This window comes from Tripterygium wilfordii, chromosome 14 (genome assembly GCF_013401445.1).
Source record: "Tripterygium wilfordii isolate XIE 37 chromosome 14, ASM1340144v1, whole genome shotgun sequence".
NCBI classification, from domain to species: domain Eukaryota; kingdom Viridiplantae; phylum Streptophyta; class Magnoliopsida; order Celastrales; family Celastraceae; genus Tripterygium; species Tripterygium wilfordii.
Genome location: NC_052245.1, coordinates 10,850,276 through 10,873,088, shown reverse-complemented (window position 1 = coordinate 10,873,088; position 22,813 = coordinate 10,850,276). Strand labels below are relative to the sequence as shown.

The window sequence follows — 22,813 nt, the reverse complement described above, 5'->3', positions numbered from 1 at the left end:
GCAATCCAAACAGACTACTAAACCTGACCAAACTCTAAACATGCACAATACATCAATTAAATACTACAAAAACACACAAAATACATCAAAAACACACAAAATGATAAAAACACACAAAAATAATGATAAAAACACACAAAAATTCCCACAAAATGATGATAATTAATGCCAAAAACATACAAAATGTTTTCAAACTAAATACTACAAAGGAATTTCATTAATTGAGTAATATCAAAAGACTCTCATAATTAACAATACATGACCTTAGTGAAGCTGAAACAACATCAAACCACTTCCATGAAACATTAAATCCCCATTATGGGTCGTAAGTTTTTCAATATATATTTTTTTTTTTGTCCGTTACATTTTTGTTTTTTTAAATTAATTCTCATCACTCAAGTTGTCAATCATTCCTTTTTATCAAGTTTAATTAGAATGTGTACGCTTTTTTGTAGAGGCGTCCACGTGGCACCAAGAATTAAGGAGAAGTCTTGTGGATCCTCAGTTATATATATATAAATTGATACGCTGGTATACTAATATTGCTTGATGGTATTATTAAATCCGCCTCGCCCGGCGATCAGACCGGTTTCAACCATTATTTTGAGATATGACGGTCGGTTTTCTAATTGACTCCGAACAAGTATTAAACCGTGTTAGGCCGGGTTGGACCACGTGGGTTTTTTGCCAAAAGCACGGTCAAACCGCATTGTTCAGATTCAATTTTGAAAATTGTATGAAATTCGTTATTTATGTAGTAATTAATAGTTAGCCAACTACAAGCCTTTCCTAATAATATGCAATTATTCCATATTTTCATGTCCATAAATACTTTTAATTAAAGGAGTAAATCAATAGTCAATTACTCCATACGTCTCAATTTGCTTGTCATCTTTGAAAATTCAATTTTTTAAGGAAATATAATTTATTATAATTCAACTACACAAAATAATTATACAATTCTAAATTTACCTTTATTGACTTAAAAAATAAGGTCTTTCTTTGAAGTTTGATGTTTTAAAGTAACAATGTTAACAATGAAGAAAAATGATACTAATTTTGGGCCAACCCAAAATAGAAAGGGCAAGCAAAATGGGACAGAGTGAGCATCTAATGTCTTTAATTAGTAAATCAAGAGTACACAAATGGAGAAAAACACAGTCAAACTCCAATTACTTCCAAAGGTGCCACATATTTCAGACAATGACTTTATTCAAAAATGTGAGAAACGGAGAGACCACTCATGACAAACAGGAGTATGCCAAAGCTTTCTCCTCAGTCAGCTCCTCTGCAGTCGAGTCCAACTTCTTCCTTGAGAATCCATCAATTTGCAGCCCTGAGACCAAAACACTAATGATTAAGATATCAAACAGAGAAGTTGAACTTGCTGATAGACATAAAATTGAAAAACTACAATCTCTTACTAACAAAAGTTTACTACAATCTCTTGCTGATAGACATGAAATCTTCCAGTGCAAGTTAAAACACTGAAATGTACGAAAGATAACCTCAACACATTAACCTACGTTGCACTTAAAGAAAACTGACGTAGAAAACCTGTCTCACAGTAAAATACTAAACTTCCCTCCTAATTTAAACAGCTCATTTTGAGGCACACAGTTACAAAACAAATCATTCCATCATGCTATAAAAGCCTTTATTAAGTTCACAACCCATGTTGCCATTGGAATGAAACCAACAAAACGATTACCAAAAGCCACATGAAACCAACAAGATCATCACCAGGTTCCAAAAAGAGGAGAAGACTTTTGTTTTCAAACCCAATCATAGCCCATAGAATAGGAGATTATAACAACACAGTGCCAGATAACGAAGAAGAAATGAAATTGGCGTATGTGCACACTTGCAAATACATAGATACATACATGAAAAAGTTTGATCCGAAAACAGTTCTCAAATCAAGATGGCAATATGCAGCCGTCCACTTACAGTGATAATGTCCAACCAATATTTAGAATATGATGGAAGTGTATAAATTACTGTTACTTTTTTATCCCCACATGAGACGAACAAAAAATAAAAGTTCAGTAAAATAAGATTTTATAGTACCCATACCTTGTACAATTTGCCATTCTCCGTTGCGGCATGTGACAGGGAATGAATAAATGAGTCCAGCAGGTACATTGTATGAACCATCAGAGTATACCCCCATGGACACCCAAGTGCCCTACAAGTAAATAAAAATAAGAACAAACCCCTATAAAATCATAATAGAATAAGATACAGATTCCTACCTCTGGAGTTCCCAAAACCCAATCACGAATGTGGTCACAAGCTGAACTAGCAGCAGATAACGCACTCGAGAGTTTTCGAGCTTTGATGATTGCTGCACCACGTTGTTGGACTGTGGTAATGAATTCTGCATTCAACCTTTAGACAACAAAAACGGAATTACAAAACAAGTTTGAAATAGTACACAAAATAAATCCCTGAAAATAACATAATACTAAAAGTAAAACTATTAGCAGTTTTTATACCAGGCATCATCATTAACAAGTTGACGGACTGGCTTCTCCCCAGATGGAGTCTTAACAGTAGCATGGTTGACATCAGGGTACTGTGTTGAGGAGTGATTTCCCCAAATGATGACATTCTTCACTTCGGACACGGGAACATTCAGTCTCTCTGAGATTTGACCAAGTGCCCTGTTATGATCTAGTCTGGTCAAGCAAGTAATGTTCTTCTCTGAGATGGATGGTGCAAATTCCTTCAGAATAAGTGCATTGGTGTTCGCGGGATTAGCAACCACCAGAACCTGAAAGAAGTAGGCAAATTCATAGTCATGGTATGCTTAAAAGAAACAAAGACGAGCTGCCATTTTCAATTTCGATTGCGTATTTGCGTTAACAGCTTTTGAAGACTTCTCCAAAGAAAAGATGGCTCTAGAAAAACAGCCAATATATGAGTGAACATTAAACTTCCTGTCGAGTGAACATTAAACTTCCTGTCAACTTCAATGGGAACATGCATATTCCAAAAGTTTGGCTAAAGACATGTAAGAGAGCATCTGAAATTTCAACTACTGCATTTACAAACATTCATCCAGTATTGAATTTGGCCATATAAAACATTAAAACATCAAGGAAGCCACTGAAACTACACTGGTTGTCAGATAATCAAACCACATACGATGTCTATTATGAAATGGCTGTCTTCCTGCCACTCAATAGCCATAAAAACAAGTCAAATTACAATAGACCATGCATATTCCCTGTTGTGTCTGAAGACAGTTCTAAGAGATCCATCAAGTTGCATTTATAGTACTTAAAAAAACCAGCAGTACTTTAAAATATCTTATGAGAAAATCGTCCTCTTCCTAATAAAGCACCACAATGTCAAAATTTTTGCTATTTTGAAAAGATCTACACACCTTGCAGTTTGCAGCTGCATGCTTCTCTAAGGCAGAAGCCTGGGCTTTGTAAATGGAAACATTCTTTGACATCACATCTTTTCTTTCCATGCCCTCTTTCCTTGGGAAGCCACCAACCATGACGGCAATATTCACCCCAGTGCATGCCTCAACAGCATCTGTCGTGGCAACAACACCTGATAAGAATATTAAATCAGATCTCATCATAATCAATCACTATTGTTAAACAATCTCAACTGGATATACAACTATCACTCAACAACTTCGTTCAATACTTAAGAGAGTACACAAATACCCTTTAGCAGAGGGAATGCAGCATCCACCAACTCCATTTTCACACCATTCAGAGCCTCTGAAGCTGGTGGGATATCAAGCATGTGGAGGATCACAGGTTGGTCTGCACCAAGCATGACTCCCCTAGCAATCATGGGTACAAGGGCATACCCAATTTGTCCTACAAAAGCAGTAACACTCTATCAGTATACACCATAATAACCAGACACATAGTTAGCTAATTTCAGTTATGGCACTTGACCATATTCACAGAAATAAATCCAAAACCAGCAAATATTATACCTAGAGATTACATAAGAATGAGATATGAGAAGTTGCTAGTTTGAATCAGCAATATGTTAGAGAAAGGCTTTCATATCATTACCAGATTCGTCATTTTCCCAATGTTTAAACAAGATACAAGCAAGTAGAAGTATTATGGTCCAACTCAAAATAGAACATTTTCCGTAATCATCAACGAGAAGTCACCCTATCCACTATTGTTCAATAACTAGTAAGTGCTACTCAAAATAAAGAAATATGTACAAGACATTATAACTAGCATAATCTTGAAATAATAGAATGAGTTCAATCAAATATTATCTCCTTGACCCATAATTGGATTCCCAAAATTCAGTAACAGCTTCCAATCATTAGCTATCACCAACTACAAGCCACACAATGTAGTTTTCTCGGCAATTACTAATTTTATCCAGATGAAGACATATGTCTGAAAACATTATAATTAATTACAGTAAGCAGAAAAAAATAGAATTAAATTAATTAAACTTATCTCCTTGACTACTAGCAAGATTCACTAATTCAACAAAAGGACTACTAATAAGATTCACTAATTCAACAAAAAAAAAACTCAAGTCACTCGCCTAATCCTTCACAGAAGGATATCGACTCTAAGATCTAAAAGCGAATATTAAAAAAAAATTAGCCAGTACAAGGTCAACAACAACATCATACAATTATGTGTAACAAGTGCAAACAAATCCCCACGTTGTTCGCCCGAATTAACAGATCACTGGATCCGAAATGGCCAACGGATCCAGGAGAATCACTCTACCTGCATCACTAACACATTCAAAACCAAAACATACGAAGACAAGTAGCCAGATCTAGTGAAAAATCGATGCAGCACATGATAAGAACAGTGAAATTTCTTTTGAAAATCTTTAGTTACAATACCTGCAGCGCCAGTAACGAGAACGCGAACTGGTTCCTTGGCCATCGGTGGAGATCAAAAGGCGCCGAAAGAACAGATTGAGATGTATGCAGACGACTGTAGAGACGGATGAGTGACTGAGAAATTATAATACAGTACAAAGTAGGGAAGCAGGGGTATTTATCTGGCAGTGGTGGTAGAACCAAGGAAACGAAACGGATAAAAACGACAACGTATTTTAGGTATGACGCGCATGGATTTCCCCGTCACTTAACATGCGGATGCGGGATGCTCAATGTGATTGATGAACTGCTTTGCTTAAAAGTAAGAGTAGTAAACGTTACACATCATGCTTCCTTTAAAGTATTTTTTTCTCTTTATAATTTTTAAGTATTTTTCCTTTTGCAATCTTCCATTAGTTGTTTTCTATATAAGGAGCTCTGATATCTTTTTATTTGAGATAATTAGTCTTAAGCCCAATGGGCCAGCGGATCACAAAATGTCATACAGCCAGCAAGCCCTGTGCCACTGTTTAAAACACTGTCGTCTCGCACTCTCCTCGCCGACTTACAGTCGGCGTGGTAGAACTCTCTCCGATCCGGATAATTGAATTTGTCCTATTCAAATTAAACCAAGTTTGAAAATAAGTTATACATTTGAAATTTGAATCCAAATATATAAATTCTATTTGATTTACTTATCCGGACCCTAATTCGGATTAGATTATTGTCCGATTTACTTGTTCGGATTTAAACCAATCCAGATTTGCTCAATTAAGTATGTCCAAAATATAATCTGAGTTAGGGTCTAGACATGTAAATACCTAAAATGTATCCTCAATAATGGGAAAATTCAATTATCAACCAAATCAAAAGCTTCCTACACTCCTACTTAGGGCTCGGTCGGCCCGGCCCGGCCCGGCCCGAAAATATAAGGCCCAGACCCTATTTTGAGAATCGGGTATTGGGCCGAGTCGGGCTTGGTTCTCAAAATGAGGCCCAGACCTAGCCCGAGCCCTTAAGGCTCGAGCCGAGTCCGAATTTTTTATTATATAATATTTATATATGTATTATTTGAGGAAAATGTATTATATATATGCATATGTGTAATATATACGTATTATGTATATATATATATATACACACACATACATTGTAATAATATACATATATATATATATATACACACATATATATGTATATATGTATATATATTACATTTACATATGCATATATATACAAAGGGTCGAGTCAAGCTGTCCAGGCCTGGTCTAATTTTGGCCAACGGGCCCAAGCCAGGCTCGGGCCTAGCCTACACCTGCGGACCAAATGGTGACCCTACTCCTACTCCTACTCTCTTCCTTCTTCCGAATTATATTGGTCGTTTCGGTTTGGCTTTTCTATTGAACATGGCTACCGCATTAAGTATTTCCTGTTCTTCATAAAGTGGAAACCTAATTTGTTCAAGAAAGTAAAGATTTGTTTACTACAATTTGATGGGGTTTCTTGTTCATTGTTGAATTTTGTTGGTATATCGATTTTGGCTTGGTTTTTGATATGGAAGCTCTGCTAGGTTTTGGTGGTAATGCTTGTTTTTCGCATTTTCTGATAAGGGAAAAATGTTGATTTGGTTGCGTGAGGAACTCAGCGTGTTTTAGATAAGGCTTATGTGATTCTTTAGCTTCGGTGCTGTAAAAGTCCCACATCTAAAGATGTGGGCACTCATGCCTTGTTTATAAAGCTAAGCCCACCTCTTACCACCATCAAGGCCTTTTCTTAGGCTTGAGTAGGTTGGGCCTAGCCCACCTGCTTGGGCCTAAGGAGAAACAAAGCCGTGCGGGCTCGATGTATCCACGGGAACCTGACAACCCAAAGCGGACAATATTGTTGGTGTGTATGGGGGTGTGGATTTACAACATGGTATCAGAGCAATTCGTTCCTGTTGGACATGATCTCTACTCCACTTGTTGGGTCTGGCATAACCCAGCCCACAAGTGCGAGGGAGTGTAAAAGTCCCACCTCTTACCACCATCAAGGCCTTTTCCTAAGCTTGAGTGGGTTGGGCCTAGCCCACCTGCTTGGGCCTAAGGAGAAACAAAGCCGTGCGGGCCAGATGTATCCACGGAAACCGGACAACCCAAAGCGGACAATATTGTTGGTGTGTATGGGGGTGTGGATTTACAACATGTTAAGGGATAAAATCCCACATCGGTTGTTGAGGGGTCTTGTATCCAGCATATAAGCTGGTGCAGGCCTTCAACCACTTGCCTAGGTCTTTTCCTTATGGAGGGGCCTGAGAACTGCCACGGCCCAAAGGGCCGAGATGGTGGGGAGACCTGGGTTTGTGGTTGTGCCACTGACCCAATTTATCTGATGGTATCGAAGCAGGTGTGCTCGTCCCCGATAAGAAGTCCACTCGTTGGTCTTGGGCAAAGCCCAGTCCACGAGTGCGGGGAGTGTTAAGGGATAAAATCTCACATCGATTGTTGAGGGGTCTTGTATCCAGCATATAAGCTGGTGCAGGCCTTCAACTACTTGTCTAGGTCTTTTCCTTATGGAGGGGCCTGGGAACTGCCACGACCCAAAGGGCCGAGATGGTGGGGAGACCGGTGCAGGCCTTCAACCACTTGCCTAGGTCTTTTCCTTATGGAGGGGCCTGGGAACTGCCACGGCCCAAAGGGCCGAGATGGTGGGGAGACATGGGTTTGTGGTTGTGCCACTGACCCAATTTATCAGAGGTGCTTACGAATGAATTCGCTGGAATCCCGATTTGGTTTCAATGTGGGGTTTTCAGTAGTGATGGCGGTTAACAAGAACAGTAGAGGAATGGTGGAATAAGATCAAGGTAAAAAGAGATTGAAATACTAGTGAGTTTCTTTACTGCTTACATTTAGGATTTAAATCAAGATCTTTTAGTTGAATTTTAAGGAATTATTGGTGGGGAAATTGTACAAAAATGAATTGGTACTGGAATGAACAACTCTTTGACAACTGCAACTGTTGAATCCTTTAAAATGTTATTCTTAAAAATTTATACAAGAATTTCATCCGATGTAGTAATTAGGATTGTGTTGGCCAAGGGAACATCCTCAATATTTATGATGATTTTCGTTGTTCTCGTCATGAGAATGATGGTGATGATTGCTTCAAGGGTCATAAGTCAAGGAAAGTTGCAGCACATTGTATATATAATGCTAGTGATACGCAGTTGCCAACAGTTATACTATTTTATGGCACTGCTGTTGGTTCTTGTCACTGATACTAGCTCCAATACGTTTCTTTTTTCACTTTTTAATGCTGCTTTATGGGTATTGTAGTGGCATTCAAATCAAGGGAGGATCACCAGAAGCAGGTAGAATTGGAGCTTGGAGGGAGCACAAAAAGCTGGTTGCACCAGCTGACTACTGAGGTTTATGAGGATGGAAAGGAAATCAACCCTCACATTCTTCAGTCTATGTCATCTGCCCCTTGGTATTTCTTGATTTTACATAGCCACTGCACTTTATACTTTTCCAGAAACTGCAACTCTGTCACTGAATATGATGGAAAGATATCTGAATTTTCATCTATTTGGACTTAGGTAGCCTTGCTTGTTCTCATTTTCAAAAGAAAATAGCATGCTTTCCTAAGAATTTGTGGTTTCTGTCTAAAAAACTGAAATGGAGCGGAAATTATCTGAAAAGTTGAAGTGAAAAACACCAAATTGATTTGATTTTGTTCCATTCATTTCTTGTGCACTCCTACTTCCAAGTTTTGTTAAGGATAATCACATCCTATTCCGTGATCATGGTGTTTCCTTATATTGTTTTAAGCACACACACAATACACTACAACAACTACAACATTCGAAAACGCACAAAAAATATTTGTTTCATAGAGTAGAAAGCCAATTCACAAGTTTTTATATGTGAACAAAAGAAATACCCAAAAAGCTCTCAGACCAATCCATACTGATCATATGCACAAATCACAATCACACCCTTCTGAAAAACAAGTGTGTTATCTGTCACCCATGAAAAATAAAACAAATTAAAAAAAATCATATGTTCAATCCTCTAGTCCCCCAACCTAAACCTATCTTTGCTATTCCAAGAACAAAAAATTGAAAGAAAAACCACACTTTGATATTATGAACTGAAGAATATATAATTCAGGCACTCCTTTTCAGCATCTCCTGGAATTCAAGATGCGATCTTTCCTTCTGAAGCTTCATATCTTCCCTGACCTTGGAAATAAAATCCTCTGCTCTCTCATCCACTCCGCGTAGCTGCGGTGACGAAGCCACCACAGCATTCCACGCATCCTCAACGCTATACAAGCTCCTGGAATTCTCCTTTCCCTTCCCCACACTTACCTTGTCATGAGCCACAACTACTTCTCTACTTTCCCCACACACAGCAGGCTCTGTGTATAGCTTGTCAATGTATACTGCAGAGGCTGAGACGTTGTTGTGAGGCTGATTTTGCTTGTAGTAGTACTCAGACAAGCCTTTATACTCCCATCTCCTGTCAGAATTTCTGGTCAAAGACTGTCGTTTGAAAGAAAAGAATAAACGAAATGACTTGAAGGCAAGGATGCGATTTGTGTTGGTCTTTATGGTTTTGATAGCCTTGTGGAGCTTGAAGTTGCTGAGTTTCTGGGGGATTGTGTTGGTGATGCGGTTCCACATCTTCTTCACCTTTATCAACTTCTTTGACAAGCTTGAGCGAGACATGGCAGACTTGATTTCTGGTAATACAACCATGAAAGAGAAGAATTTTGAAGGATGTGTCTCAGATGATGAAGTTTTAACGAACAGACTCTTTATAATGCAGAGTTGGATCATGGATTTGGTGGTGCCAAATAGTCCATGGGATTTTAATAATACTCCTGAAATGCCATTACTTGTATGTATGTAACAGCTAAAATGAGAAACATGAGGTGGGATGGCTCATGGCAAAGGCTGCAATTAGTATAAGATATTGAAGTATTTTGATAGTGAAACAGTCTTTGATCAACTTTCGGCTCCAACTTGGGTCCTAAGAAAGCAAAAAATCCTGTAAATTGGGTCAGCCACTTCAAACTGGGTTGGCGTGGGCTCCAGTGGTGCTAAGATTTTGTAGATTTTAGATTGTTTTAAGTGGAAAATCGATTCTTCTAAGTGAAGAAATAAGCATGGATTTAGACACTTTTTGAAAATGATAAGCCATTAAAATGTGGTTAGTTGGAGCTAATCTTTTATCCATCTGTTTCAACTACTAATCAAAGACAATTGTTTAAAAGAGCTACATAATCTTGACTTGGTGTGGGCGGCTATGACTGCCATTAAAAAGTGTTGCTTTTGTAGTATACCCCATTCTCCAATGCAGGACGGGATCCATCTCACACTATTCATACGTGGACCTCGTCACGTTGCACTAGAGCAGAGCTCTTTACGGTATAACCTTAATGAACAAAGAGTGTAGTCTCTTTTGTCCTTCCCTATCGCATTAAGCAACCTGCCCATCTGATAATTAACGAACACAAAATTTGCTTGATCAGTTGGGTTTGGGTTATTCCCATCAAGGAAGCCGGTACATAACATGACTATAACATATGAGTTGCTTAGATCCAAATTAAGGCATAACTTCTTTTGTGGGATCCCTTTAATAATTAAAGCATAACTTTTCTCTCCATCGCTCTTAAAAGAGAAAAAAAAAAGTTATGGTGAATCTGTGTGGAGTGTCTCTATCACTTTCGAACTCGTAAAGAAAAAGAAAAGGGCCATGTGGATGCTGCTGTTCCTTGTTTGCTTAATTGTTTTACAGCTAGTTTAGCACTTTCAGTGTCCTTATACAGACTCAATAAAAATCTCTACTTGACCAGAGCATTTAATGATGGACCAGAGGCAATCACAGAGTAAGAGAAGAAGAGGTTGAAGAAGAAAGAGAGAGAAAATGAGAGAATCAAGTTTTCATTGATTCAATATTTAGAACTGGAAGAAAACATGCACCATCATATACTCTCCTCCATCTGGGACTTGACCAGATACGGTCGTAACATAACAAATAAGATTATACTAATCCAGATTTGAATTCAGACCGATAAATTTTCCGAGTCTAGACTTAATGGACCTAAAACAATACAAGGCCCAAATCTAATTGGAAAGACTGAGAAGAGGAGATTGGGCTTGAAAACCAATATAAGACATTTAATCCAACCCATGAATCTAAACAACCAAAAAACAAATGTTAGGAATGACAACGAGATGGGTCGGATCAGGTTTAATGACGAATTCACAAAGCTGAAGATGAAAACGGAGCTGAATTCTTCAAGGTAAATCTCATTAAATTTTAATGGCGAATTTTTTATGCCTAACCCAATTGATCGTCAATCGAGTAAAATGGAACAACGATTGATCGTCAACCGAGTAAAATGGAATATCACGTACGTAATAGCAAGTGGTCTTCAATTTTGTGTATCATGGCCCCATATGTTCACTTAACAAGTTCACTTTGATTTGATTTTTTTTCCCTCTAGAAGCTCCATGTGATTTGGAACAATAATATATAACTTCAACAATATTTGGATGTGTTTTATTGAATTTTTTTATAACTCGTTAATTAATAAAAAAAACCTTCTTATTATGCCGCATTTTACACATTTTAATACGTAACATAGGATGACCAGCCACAAACCAAACTGGCCTATTGACCGACTCTAGTCCTGCCTACATAAAGGCATTTATTCACCTAAACATATTACCTCTTTCATTACAAACACAGTGAGTCGGACTAAGCAGTCACGTCCTGTCTACCCTCCTTCAATCTCCGCGCATCCTCTCTAGAGATCTGATACGAGTTCATCAACACCTCCACCGGCATTGCCCTCAATATCGAGGTACGCCCCGCCAACGAACTGATCTTCGCCGTGTCATGAGTCTTAAATGCGATGAACTCCAATCCGTTCTCACCAGCCCCTTTTATCACCACGTAGTTCTGTGGGACCACGATCATCTGTCCCTCTCGAACCTGGCCGTTATAAACTGACTCTCCGTTGTCTCCCACAACCTGCATCCGTCCATCACCTCTGATTATGTAAACGATGCTGTGCGAGTTCTGGTTATAGTGTGGTGACTCAACTCTGTTTCTGTATAGCTTTCCGTACTCCGCACTAAGTTGCAAGTGTTGGAGGATCGGAAGGTCGGCGGCATTGAGGTATGAGATTCTACCACCACGTGTGGTGTACACGTCGGCATGTTTGGGATCGGCGATGTTATGCTTCATCCTGGCTGAGCAGAAAGTTTCTTCTATGCCGTTGATTGGTAGAGGTTGTAGTCTTCTTCCTTGCTCCCTCTCGTGTTCTTCCTCCTCTCGTCCGCTTTCTGGCATGACCACTCTGAGTTCCTCGCGGACTTGGACAATAATTCCCCTCCTGTCTTTTCTGTTTTGAATTTTCTGGGCTAGGTTGGTATCAATGTTGAATGCCTCGGCCAAAATTCGCTCGCTGAAGCCGCTGAGGACGCTTCCAGCGTTGTCTTGCTGGCTGCCTCTTGGCCTGCGGTGCCGACTTTGTCTCTCCCTCTCGCTCTGGCCTTGGAGCTCCCTCTGTCCTTGTAATTCTTGTTGTGGGTTTCCAGCGAGGTAGAATTTCTGAAATTAAACACAAGCCCAGATAAAATAATCATAAAAAATTAGGAATTTGGGTTTCTGTTTCTGTTAATTCTTACCCTCATGTTCTGATCGAGCTGGTTGGCATCGTTACCAACGTCGACAATTTGGACGAGAATGAGCTGGGAGTCGCCGTCGTTGTAAATCCAGTCAGTGACTCCAGTAGGTACAGCAACAACATCACCCTCTCGGATTCTTCGGACCTTCTGGTGTTGGTCTCTTGGGATATCTTTCCTTTGGGACCCTGATTCTGAGTGGAATGTCTCTGGACAACCTGGAATTGCTTGTCCCTGAATTCCCCTACCTGTATTAAAAAAATGAAAAGTCAGAATTATGTAAACGAAATGGTTTTTAATTAATTAATTTTGAGAGTATATATATATATATAGAGAGAGAGAGAGAGAATGTGGTTGCCTTGGACTACATAGAGGAGCCTAGGAGCATTGGCGTAAGCAGGCAACAGGAGGCCTTTCCTTTCAATAGTGTGGCGAACGGCGGTGACTCCAGCACACTGGAACTGCTCGTCATTCTCGTCCCATATTTCAGTGTTTCCGGCCTCGGATTCAATCTTACGATGTGGCTCGGCTGCGTTTAAGCGCTCAATCTGACACTCGGACACCCATCGTTGTTGCTGCCCTCGTCTCTGTTCAGTAGTTGGACTCATCTGGGACACTTGCTCAAGTTGAGCTAAGCAAACATTGAACAGCACTAGAGAACATATTGTGAAACAAAGTAAATAAGAGGAAGCCATTGCGAGAGACTACTCGACTCTGTTGTGTGTTGTGGAGTAGGAAGGGAGGATCGGCTATTTATAGAGGGTTTAGGGGTTTGGGAGGTGGCGAATATTGGGTGAAACGTGTTGGGTTAGTTGCATGTAGAAATGTCTATACTTGTGTTGCATGGCTGCGAAGGGCCTTTACTTGGTTACACATAATGACTTGTGTTTTGGGTACGTGGGTGTTGATCGGCAGTGCAGATTGCTACCTGGCGCTGATTCTATTTGGGTAAAATTGTGTTTGTATCAGGACGGATCTTTGGGTAACTTCATTGCATGCGTTAATTCCGTACTCTTTTTGGATCTATGCATCTTCAGCTCGCATTTTCAATTCACCGCGTCCAGTCTAAAAGGGCCGAAAACCCTAAATGGGCTGATAACCTAAAGGAAGGGGCCCAGCCTTTTGTTTGGAAATGGGCTGCCTAACCCACGTAAAGCTCCCCGTCAGCGTCAGCTACTTAGCTCCCTTGTAGACTATGTTAGACCTAGGCTGCGGAAGCAAGCGATTCGATAATGGGTTTTATTGAAAAATGACCCCCGGTAATAAACAATTTTGAAATATAACCCTTCTTTTTTTTTTTTTTTTGATACTAGGGAGGGGGAATACCCACAAACAAACCAAAGGATTAAACCTCTACTTGCAATACCCGCCTAGGCCAAGCAACTCCAATAAAATCCTCCCAAAGCAGACCCTGAATGCCAACAATAGGATGCTGAAGAATCGTTAGCCCATTGCCATGGTTGAGAGACTCAGATGCAAGGAAATCAGCAACCCGGTTCCTTTCTCTATACACGTGAATTGCTTTCACCTCCCAAGCTTGATGAACAAGCTTCCGGCACACACTAATCAAATTGGAAAGAGAGAGCTTTGGAACACTCTGCTTATTTAGCCAATCCGCAACCATATAGGAATCTGTCTCCAAAATAACTTGGCGAAAACCCTCTTCCCAAGCTAGACGAAGCCCATGAATCGCTGCCCAGAGTTCGGCCTCTATCGATCCACAACTGCCAATATTAGCAAAAAAACCTTTTAACCATACACCGCGATAGTCTCTTAGCAAACCTCCAGCACCAGCTGCACCATGCTCACCTTTACTACACCCATCAGTATTGAGGGTCACCCATCCTTGAGGAGGAGGAGACCACCCAATCATTTGCAAACCATACATGCCTTTATGTACAAGAACAGATGCATGAAGGCTAAAGGCTTGCTTGATTTCAGCCAAATACCTCTTGATCCACATGAGCTTAGAATCCACCAAGTAGTCCTTATCATTAAAAACCATGTCATTTCGCCACCTCCATATGCTCCAAATAGCCACGACAAACATAGTGTCCCAGCTAGCCCCAAGGTCAGTAACTGAATTCTTACACAAATTATAAGAAAGCCAATCTTGAAAACCCATTAAGTTTTGACAACGGATTTCAACAGGAGGCATTAATAAGTTCCAAATATGCACTGCCATAGGACACCTCCTAAATAAGTGATCCACATCTTCAATCTCACCAGGACAATTTTTGCAAAAAGGAACATCAGTAAATCCTCTTCGGACCCTTTCTGAATTACATAGCAATCGTTGATGTTTAACCATCCAAATAAAGGCCTTGACCCGTTGAGGAGCCTCAATTTTCCAAATAGACCTCCATATCTTATTTGTATTGACCCCCTCATAACCTGTAGCAATGTCATATGCAGTCTTGATTGAAAATTCGCCACTACAAGACTTGCCCCAACATAAACTATCCACAACATCATCATCTTCTGATAGCATGAAAGCCGCCAACTTTTGTTCAATATGACTAGGAAGGAAATCCTTAAGAGTATGCCAGTTCCAACCAACCCCTCTCCTCCAATAATGACTAATCGGCCTGTACATATCCACCATATTAACATTCTTTAAAGATATATCAAACAGAGGACTATCTCCAATCCAAACATCCAACCAAAAAGAGTGTCCTTCCCATTGCGCACCATAGCCCTTATACCCTTAGTCAAAATAGGGACAGCTATAATCACTCCACGCCAAAGATTAGAAGCCCCATTTTTACTCTGTAACTTGTCCAGACTAGCATCTGAATGAATGTATTTGTTACTTACCACTTTGGCCCAAAGACTATCCTTTTCATTAATAAGGCGCCATCCTATCTTAGCAAGATAAGAATGGTTCATTTGACACATTCTTTTAATCCCTAGGCCCCCTGCATCTTTCGGTCTCGTCACCTTCTCCCAATTAACAATACTCACCTTTCTCAGCTCCTCATTACCTCCCCACAGGAACCTCCGCACTAATCTTTCAATATTCATACACACCCCCTTCGGTAATAAGGTCGTTTGCATCACATACGATGGGATAGATGTAAGGACTGATTGAGCAAGCACTGCTCGCCCCGCAAAAGAAAGATATTTCATTTTCCAACCTTGCAATCGAGAGGAAATACGATCCAGAATATAATTATAGTCCCCCATTGTTACTCGGCCATGAATAGAAGGAGTACCCAAGTACCTCCCTAAATGAGTCGTGAGAGTAAATCCTGACATCTGGGCAAGTTCCTGAGCAACACCAGGGTCCACATTCCTCGAAACAAAAATCTGCGATTTTTTAAGACTAATCTTCTGCCCAGAACCAGCACAGAAAGTTCTAAGACAGTCCTGGACTACATTCATTTGATCAATAGAAGCCTCGGCAAATAACACCAAGTCATCCGCAAAAAATAAATGAGAGAGATTTGGGCCCTGTCTGGAAAGTTTAATAGGTACCCAAGCCCCTTGAGAAACCGCTCTGTTAATAATATGACCCAGCCGCTCAATACAGAGAACAAATAAATAAGGAGAAATAGCATCCCCTTGACGAATACCTCGACTAGGATTAAACCAGTCCAATCTGTGCCCATTCCAAATAACTGCCATCCGAGATGTAGTGACACATTGCATGATATTTCTAACCCAAATATCATCAAGACCCACCTCTGTCAAAGTATCTTGAATAAAGTCCCAAGAAAGCATATCATAAGCCTTCTCAAGATCAATCTTGATAGCCATATACCCTTTACCACCTCGCTTCTTACCCATAGAATGCAACACCTCTTGATACACAATAATATTATCAGTTATTTGCCTTCCAGGAACGAAGCTACTTTGATTCGGAGAAACAATACTAGGCATAACCCGCTGCAAACGATTAGTTAGAGCTTTAGTAATCAACTTATAGCCTACATTGCAAAGGCTAATCGGTCTAAACTGGCTAACATATTCAGGCACCATAACTTTAGGAATAAGGACAAGAAGCGTATCGTTAATTCCTGAAGGCATTATACCCGAATCCAAAAACTCAATAACAAACCGGCATAAGGAGTTCCCAACTACAGACCACATCCTCTGGTAAAAACCTGCATTAATTCCATCAGGGCCAGGAGCTTTCAAGGGTGCCATATCAAAGAGAGCCTGACGAATTTCTTCAGCCGAAAATCGCATATGAATCTCACGGGTTTGTTCCATATTCAGAGCTGGAAAACAACCTCTAGGAATCAAAGACATATCACAACTATCATCCATAGTATACAAGTTCATGAAATAATCATGTACCATAACCTGAAGAGAAGCTGGATCCGAGATCCACATATCATTGGGCCCTTTCAGAGCTTCAATTCTACTTCTACTCTTACGGACCATAGTAGAAGCATGATAAAATTTCGTATTGCGATCCCCAGATCTTATCCAATTTTCTCTAGACTGCTGGTACCACAAAAGTTCCTCCTGAAATAGCACAACATCTAACTCCTTCCGAAGCTTGGACTCTAATTTCTGCAATCTCCAGGAGGGACTAACTGCCATCCGAGTTTGAATCCCTCCAATTCTAGCCCACAACCTTTTTTTTCGATGATAAATATTCCCAAAAGTATTTCTATTCCACCCAGTTAAAGCAGTCGCAATATTAGAATTATTTTCCAACACAGACTGCCCACCATCCCAAACTTGCCTCTCCAGCCTTTGAAAATCTGGGTGAGTAAGCCATGCTGCCTGAAACCTGAAAGATTTGATACAGTTATCACGATCTTGCTCTTGAAAACGAATTAAGATTGGTGAATGATCAGAATGATGCTTTGGGAGATGGACAATAGAGGCTGTAGGAAACTTCTCCTTCCAACCACCAGAACAAAGCGCTCTATCCAACCTAGCGCCCTTTAAAATACACTCTCGAGAACCTCTGCTCCAAGTATAAATTGGCCCAGAAAAACCCATATCTATCAAACCTTGATCAAAAATCCAATTAACAAAACCTGCGCACCTCTTGTGGACCTGATGCCTGTTGGAGCTGACTTCATCAGAAGAAACAACTGAATTAAAATCACCAGCTAACAACCACGGCTCCGTAATGCCAATCTCCTCCTTGCGCAAATCTTGCCATAACATCTTTCTCAGAGTTGCATTTGGGCTACCATAGACCACAGTCAAAAACCAATTACGAGCCCCAACACCATTAACACACAAATGAACAAATTGAGGGTGGGTGTGAACTACCTCAATTTGATACTTATCATGCCAAAAAACCCAGATACCTCCACTGAAACCAAAGGCTTCCACCCTCACCCAATTTGCAAAACCCCATTGCTTACAAAGAGAATCCGCGTGAGAGCCACTAACCTTAGGCTCTAACAAACCCAGGACACCAGGCCTATGAAGGCGAAGAAGATCCTTTAGGGCGCGGTTAAACTCCCTCGAGGCCGCACCTTGACAATTCCAAATAACACAATCCATAAAAACCATATTAACAATAAAACAACGAAGACCAGAAAACCCAAGCACAAATCAAGATTTAGTATTCTCAACGCCTTCCACCACAGTAGGCGCCACACCTAAATCTCCACCAACTAGCAGAGGTTCATGCGTATCAGTATTACCACCATCTCGAACATCCATAAAATCATTCTCTATGGTATGACCAAGAGTATGGAACATAGGAGGATCCTGATGGTGCTCTATAGTAGGAGGCAGCTCTTCTACAATATGAGGACGAACATTATTAACCACCGTTCGAACTATCTCCTTTCCGCCTTTAGATCCACGCACCAAGACATGATCTGTTTCAGCAGCTGCACGCCGAGGCTTGTTGAAAGATTTGGGTGTCTCAGAACTAGTATCATTCTTACCCTTAGATTTGTACATATTGGGCCCATGTGAAACAGGCTGGCCCATTTCAATATTATATATTTCCTTTTGCACCTGCACATTGGGACGCTTTCCTTTACTACCAAGTCTTGCACCACCCACATCTTCTTGGCCCACCAAAATTTCTTCATTTATTATATTATCCAGCCTATTATCTTGCTCATGCGTGTCCAATAACGCAAATCGAGATTGCCCCTGAGTGATCTCCTTGGATTTAGAGACATCAATTATCATGTCACCTCTACTATTACGCCCTTTATTCAAATTTCCATACTTATCCTGCCTGGCAAACGGTCTACGCATCTTCCTCGTGGCAAGCATCCAAGGTCCAAAGCTCTCCATTATCTCCGGATTTTCAGGAATATTGTCTTTCCTATTTCGTAAAGCATCCACAATTTTCTCCGTACTTTCATGCGGAATAACCGACCTTTTTTCAGTCTCCACCGGAACCTGACCCTCACCAGACAGACACATATCCTTCCGATGTCCATACTTGCCACACCCAAAGCAAATCAGATGTATACCCTCATACTCAATGCGTCTGATTCTCCTTCTCAACTTAAACTTAGCAAGCAATGGTTTATTAATGTCCACCTCCACACATAAACGAGCGAACTTGCCACGAGAAGCCATAATAGTAGTATCATCCACCTTGATTGGTCTACCAATCTTCTCACCAACCCGCATAAGAAAGTCGTAATCATAATACTCAATTGGAAGACATGGAAACCGAACCCAAACAAGTAGATTCTCCAGATTATCTTGATTGGGGTCAAAATTTGGAAACCATTGTCGTACCGTAAGATAGTGGTCCAAGATCATCCATGGGCCCTCATACTTAGCATACTCATAATCATCTTTAGAAGAAAATTTGGCAAGGAAGAAATCATTGTCAATAGCCACCAACTCCAAATGAGCCTTTGGACGCCATAACGCCTTAATCTTCTTCAAGAGGAAATTGTACCCTATAGGTCTCCCTAGCAGCTTCACAATAAGGGTATGCTTCCATGGCCTCCGTAATCTAGCTTTTTCCTCCTTTGATACAGTTATCACCGGGCAATCAACATCCTCCTCCTCCACCATATCTCCATCGTCATCTGAGACACAATCATCTTCATCCTCTCCACCCCAAGTATGTTGTGGCCCATTATCAAACCCTATGAGCTTATCCTTAAAAGAAAGGTGATTGCCATGACTCCCGTCCACCGAAGCCTGAATAGCAACTATCTCCTCCTCGCGATTCACCATATCAACATCATGCACCCCGTCCTCCACCCTATCAAGGGTGGTTTTAACCTTCTTGTTGCTGCGCTTAAGCAGATCTCGTTCCTCTTGAGAGCGTTCCTCGCGAGAGCGTTCCTCCATTCTTTAAATTCTATTGTAACCTAATTTGTTGAACTTATAACCCTTCTTTTTAAAACTTTAAAATCTAACTCTTTTACGTTGTGAAAAGACAAAGTTACCCTTATACGGTCAAAAACTCTGCAAAACAAACCGTAACCGTCTCGATTTGCGTTATACTCGTCCTTTCATCTTCTTCCTCTTCACACACGAGTGAGATAAAAAAATTTCTCTCACATCTTCATCTTCTTCGTTCTTCCGAGACATACCACTTTGTTGGAATTTCTTCTCGTTTTTTACCAACGAACAACAACAACGAACGCGACTAAGGTTAGTCTCATTTCATGGATTGACGGTGCTGGTTTACGTTATTTTTGTTTGAATATTCATTCATATGTATGAGATTTTTGGAAGATGTTAGTGAAACAGTTATGCGTGTAACATATAGATATGTTATAGGGTGTTGGGTTTCGTTGGTAAAGGCATGCATGTTGGTTGTTATCAGTTTTCCAGTACATGTAAAAAGGTGTTGTACTGTTCATGAAAGTTTGTACTTTTTTCATTGATAACTGTATTACTTTTACGTTGATAACTGCTTTTATTTTAGGTTGATAACCTTATTACTTTTTCGTTGATAACTGTATTACTTTTTCGTTGATAAATACATATATATTTAGTTGATAAATGTTTTGGTTTTGTGTTTATGTTTGATAAACTTATTTTACACTTTTCGTATACATACAGAATTGACATAAAATGGCTTACAAAATTCCCATGAATGAGAGATTTGGTGCAAAGGTTCTTTCGTTTTCAAAGTTATATGAAACCATAAGCGATATCAAAAGTAAGCTGAACAAAGATCAGTTGGCTTTGTTTAGGGGATCCAGTTTTGGGGCGTTCTTACAATTGAAAAACATGAAATAGGCTCCACAGATTGTACACCAACTCCTCCTTAGGCAAATACAATCAAAAGAGGATGAAAAAAAAAGGAAGTTGGTGTTTTTGATTGGTGGAAAAGAATCTAGTTTTTCAATAAGGGAATTTAACCTCATAACTGGACTGAGGTGTCACTCCCTACCAGACATCTCATTATATTTGCAAGAGATGGAGAATTCTGGCGAACCTAGGGTGGGTTTGCAATATAAGTATTTCAACGGAAGCTATCATATTTCATGCCAAGAGTTACAAATGACTTTTATGCAGTGCCAAAATCCAGAAGATGTCTTTAAGTTGGCACTTGTATATTTTGTTAAGTCTGTGCTCTTAGGTAGAGATGTTGAGCTGTTGATTGATGTTGATTTGTTGAATCTGGTCGATTATCTGGATATGTTCAACAAGTATCCATGGAGAACTTTATCATACAAGAAGACAATACAATCCCTGACTAATTGTCTTGTTGGAAGGTCCGAGAAATTTAAGGCTAAGAAGAATGATTATGAGTGGTACAATCTACTGGGTTTTCCGTGGGCTTTCCAACTGTGGGTATATGAGGTTATTCCCAGTATTGCAGAAATTTTACAAACTGTGTTGATCTGAATTTGCTGCCTAGAATGTTGAAGTGGTCATCAACTAAGGCACCAAAGTCGAAAGACTGTCAATGATATACTGGAGGCGGATGAGGTAATTATATTTTTCTGGTTTATAATGACAATGTTTAGGTTGATAATTTATAATTTAGATGTTTTAGTTGTTAATGAAAATTTTAAGTTGGTATCGTATATATTTACGTTGATAATATAATGTAGATGTTTTAATTTATATGATTTTTTCATCTTCAGGTTACAGTTGTTGAAATGGTGAACACACACTCAGAAAGTGAGCAGAAGTACACATCTAATTGTGAAGGGAATGTAGGAGTCATATTAAAGAAGGCAAAGAAAGCTAAGCAACCTATGCAGAACCCAGGAGCTGACTTTGATGTTAGTTCAGTTAAAAAGTCAGATGATACATTTGAGATGGGATTGCTTGTGAGTTCGTTGATCAGGGGATTGGTCAAGGACATTGTTGCTTGTCGAGCTTCATTAAATTCAAAACAAGAAGAAGACAAATGTTTGTCACGATATACCTTTATCACAAAAAAACAAGTGTCCTCAACTCTTGTTGCTCGAACCCACCACTTGCATTCACTTACTTTGCATCTAACAACAAAAAACTTTGAATTCGAAGTGCAAATGAAGCGTATGCATGCATAGCTTTTTAAACAAGCTCTTTTTGTCTGAAAATATTTCTCCGACTTTCAAAACAGCATATAAATCATCATGTACAACAGGTGAGATCATATTACCACAGCTTTGTAACGCACCAATTGAATTAGAATCGGCAAATCCAGCATTACCCTCAGAAAAAAAAATTTCCTTGGCAGTTGTATGATCATTGGCGTTAACTTCTGATATATTTATCTCAGGTTCGTTACGATCATCAATGTTTCGGCTGAATCCAACTAAGTCAGGTTCATCAAACAATTCTGTATCTGCAATATCATATCGATCATCATTTAACTCAAAATTTACCTCAATATCATCATCATATACCTCTCTATCAGTGTTTGAAATGCATGGAGATGTCCCAGGTATGTTCTTGTCGTTGTTGCATCGTACAAAAAAATGAACATCCCTATCACCTTCAATCTCAACAGGTTCAGTTGGACCGTGGACATTGAAAATATACTTCAATTGGATGTTATGTGTCCGACGATCGATATTGGTCAATTCGTACACCAGATCCAATAATTGGTTGTAGGAAACGTCATTTGGAATGATCATGCCCTTACTCTTCTCACCTTTATATGCATAACTGAGACCAAACTTTTCCCCAGACCCACAATAACGAACCAATATGCTAACCTCTTCCATTTCTGAATCACAAAATAAGTGAGTATTCAACCAAAAAATTCAACGGAAAGTAACAGGGTTATCAACCAAAATTTGCATGTGAAAAATTAAAAACCAAAAACATGCAATTTGTCAACAAAACATGCACAAATTATACACGTTTAGCAACGAAAAGTAAAACAGTCATCAATGAAATACCTGCAATTGGTACGATTTAAGAAAAGTAAAACAGTT

The 22,813-nt window shown here is 39.6% G+C and overlaps 3 protein-coding genes and 1 long non-coding RNA gene across 4 annotated transcripts; 1 reads left to right on the top strand and 3 right to left on the bottom strand.

Annotated features, from left to right (window-relative positions):
- Positions 1-1,103: 1,103 nt before the first annotated feature.
- On the bottom strand, positions 1,104-5,012 carry LOC120014536 (malate dehydrogenase). Its single transcript, XM_038866514.1, has 7 exons — positions 4,862-5,012; positions 3,687-3,845; positions 3,392-3,567; positions 2,499-2,776; positions 2,256-2,391; positions 2,077-2,188; positions 1,104-1,336 (listed from the first exon to the last, which is right to left on the bottom strand). The coding sequence occupies exons 1-7, from the start codon at positions 4,902-4,904 to the stop codon at positions 1,242-1,244; spliced, it is 999 nt and encodes a 332-aa protein (XP_038722442.1). The 5' UTR covers positions 4,905-5,012; the 3' UTR covers positions 1,104-1,241.
- A 1,208-nt stretch (positions 5,013-6,220) lies between these two features.
- LOC120014777 lies at positions 6,221-8,402 on the top strand. Its single transcript, XR_005471628.1, has 3 exons — positions 6,221-6,523; positions 7,576-7,682; positions 8,155-8,402. It is a non-coding gene; the product is annotated as an uncharacterized LOC120014777 (long non-coding RNA).
- Positions 8,403-8,681: 279 nt separating this feature from the next.
- On the bottom strand, positions 8,682-9,846 carry LOC120014776. The gene has a single exon (XM_038866835.1). It carries the CDS (start codon positions 9,660-9,662, stop codon positions 8,988-8,990), a length of 675 nt encoding a protein of 224 aa, XP_038722763.1. The 5' UTR covers positions 9,663-9,846; the 3' UTR covers positions 8,682-8,987.
- Positions 9,847-11,450: 1,604 nt separating this feature from the next.
- Positions 11,451-13,497, bottom strand: LOC120015696 (legumin B-like). Its single transcript, XM_038868226.1, has 3 exons — positions 12,880-13,497; positions 12,525-12,769; positions 11,451-12,447 (listed from the first exon to the last, which is right to left on the bottom strand). The coding sequence occupies exons 1-3, from the start codon at positions 13,214-13,216 to the stop codon at positions 11,590-11,592; spliced, it is 1,440 nt and encodes a 479-aa protein (XP_038724154.1). The 5' UTR covers positions 13,217-13,497; the 3' UTR covers positions 11,451-11,589.
- Between the last annotated feature and the right edge of the window lie 9,316 nt (positions 13,498-22,813).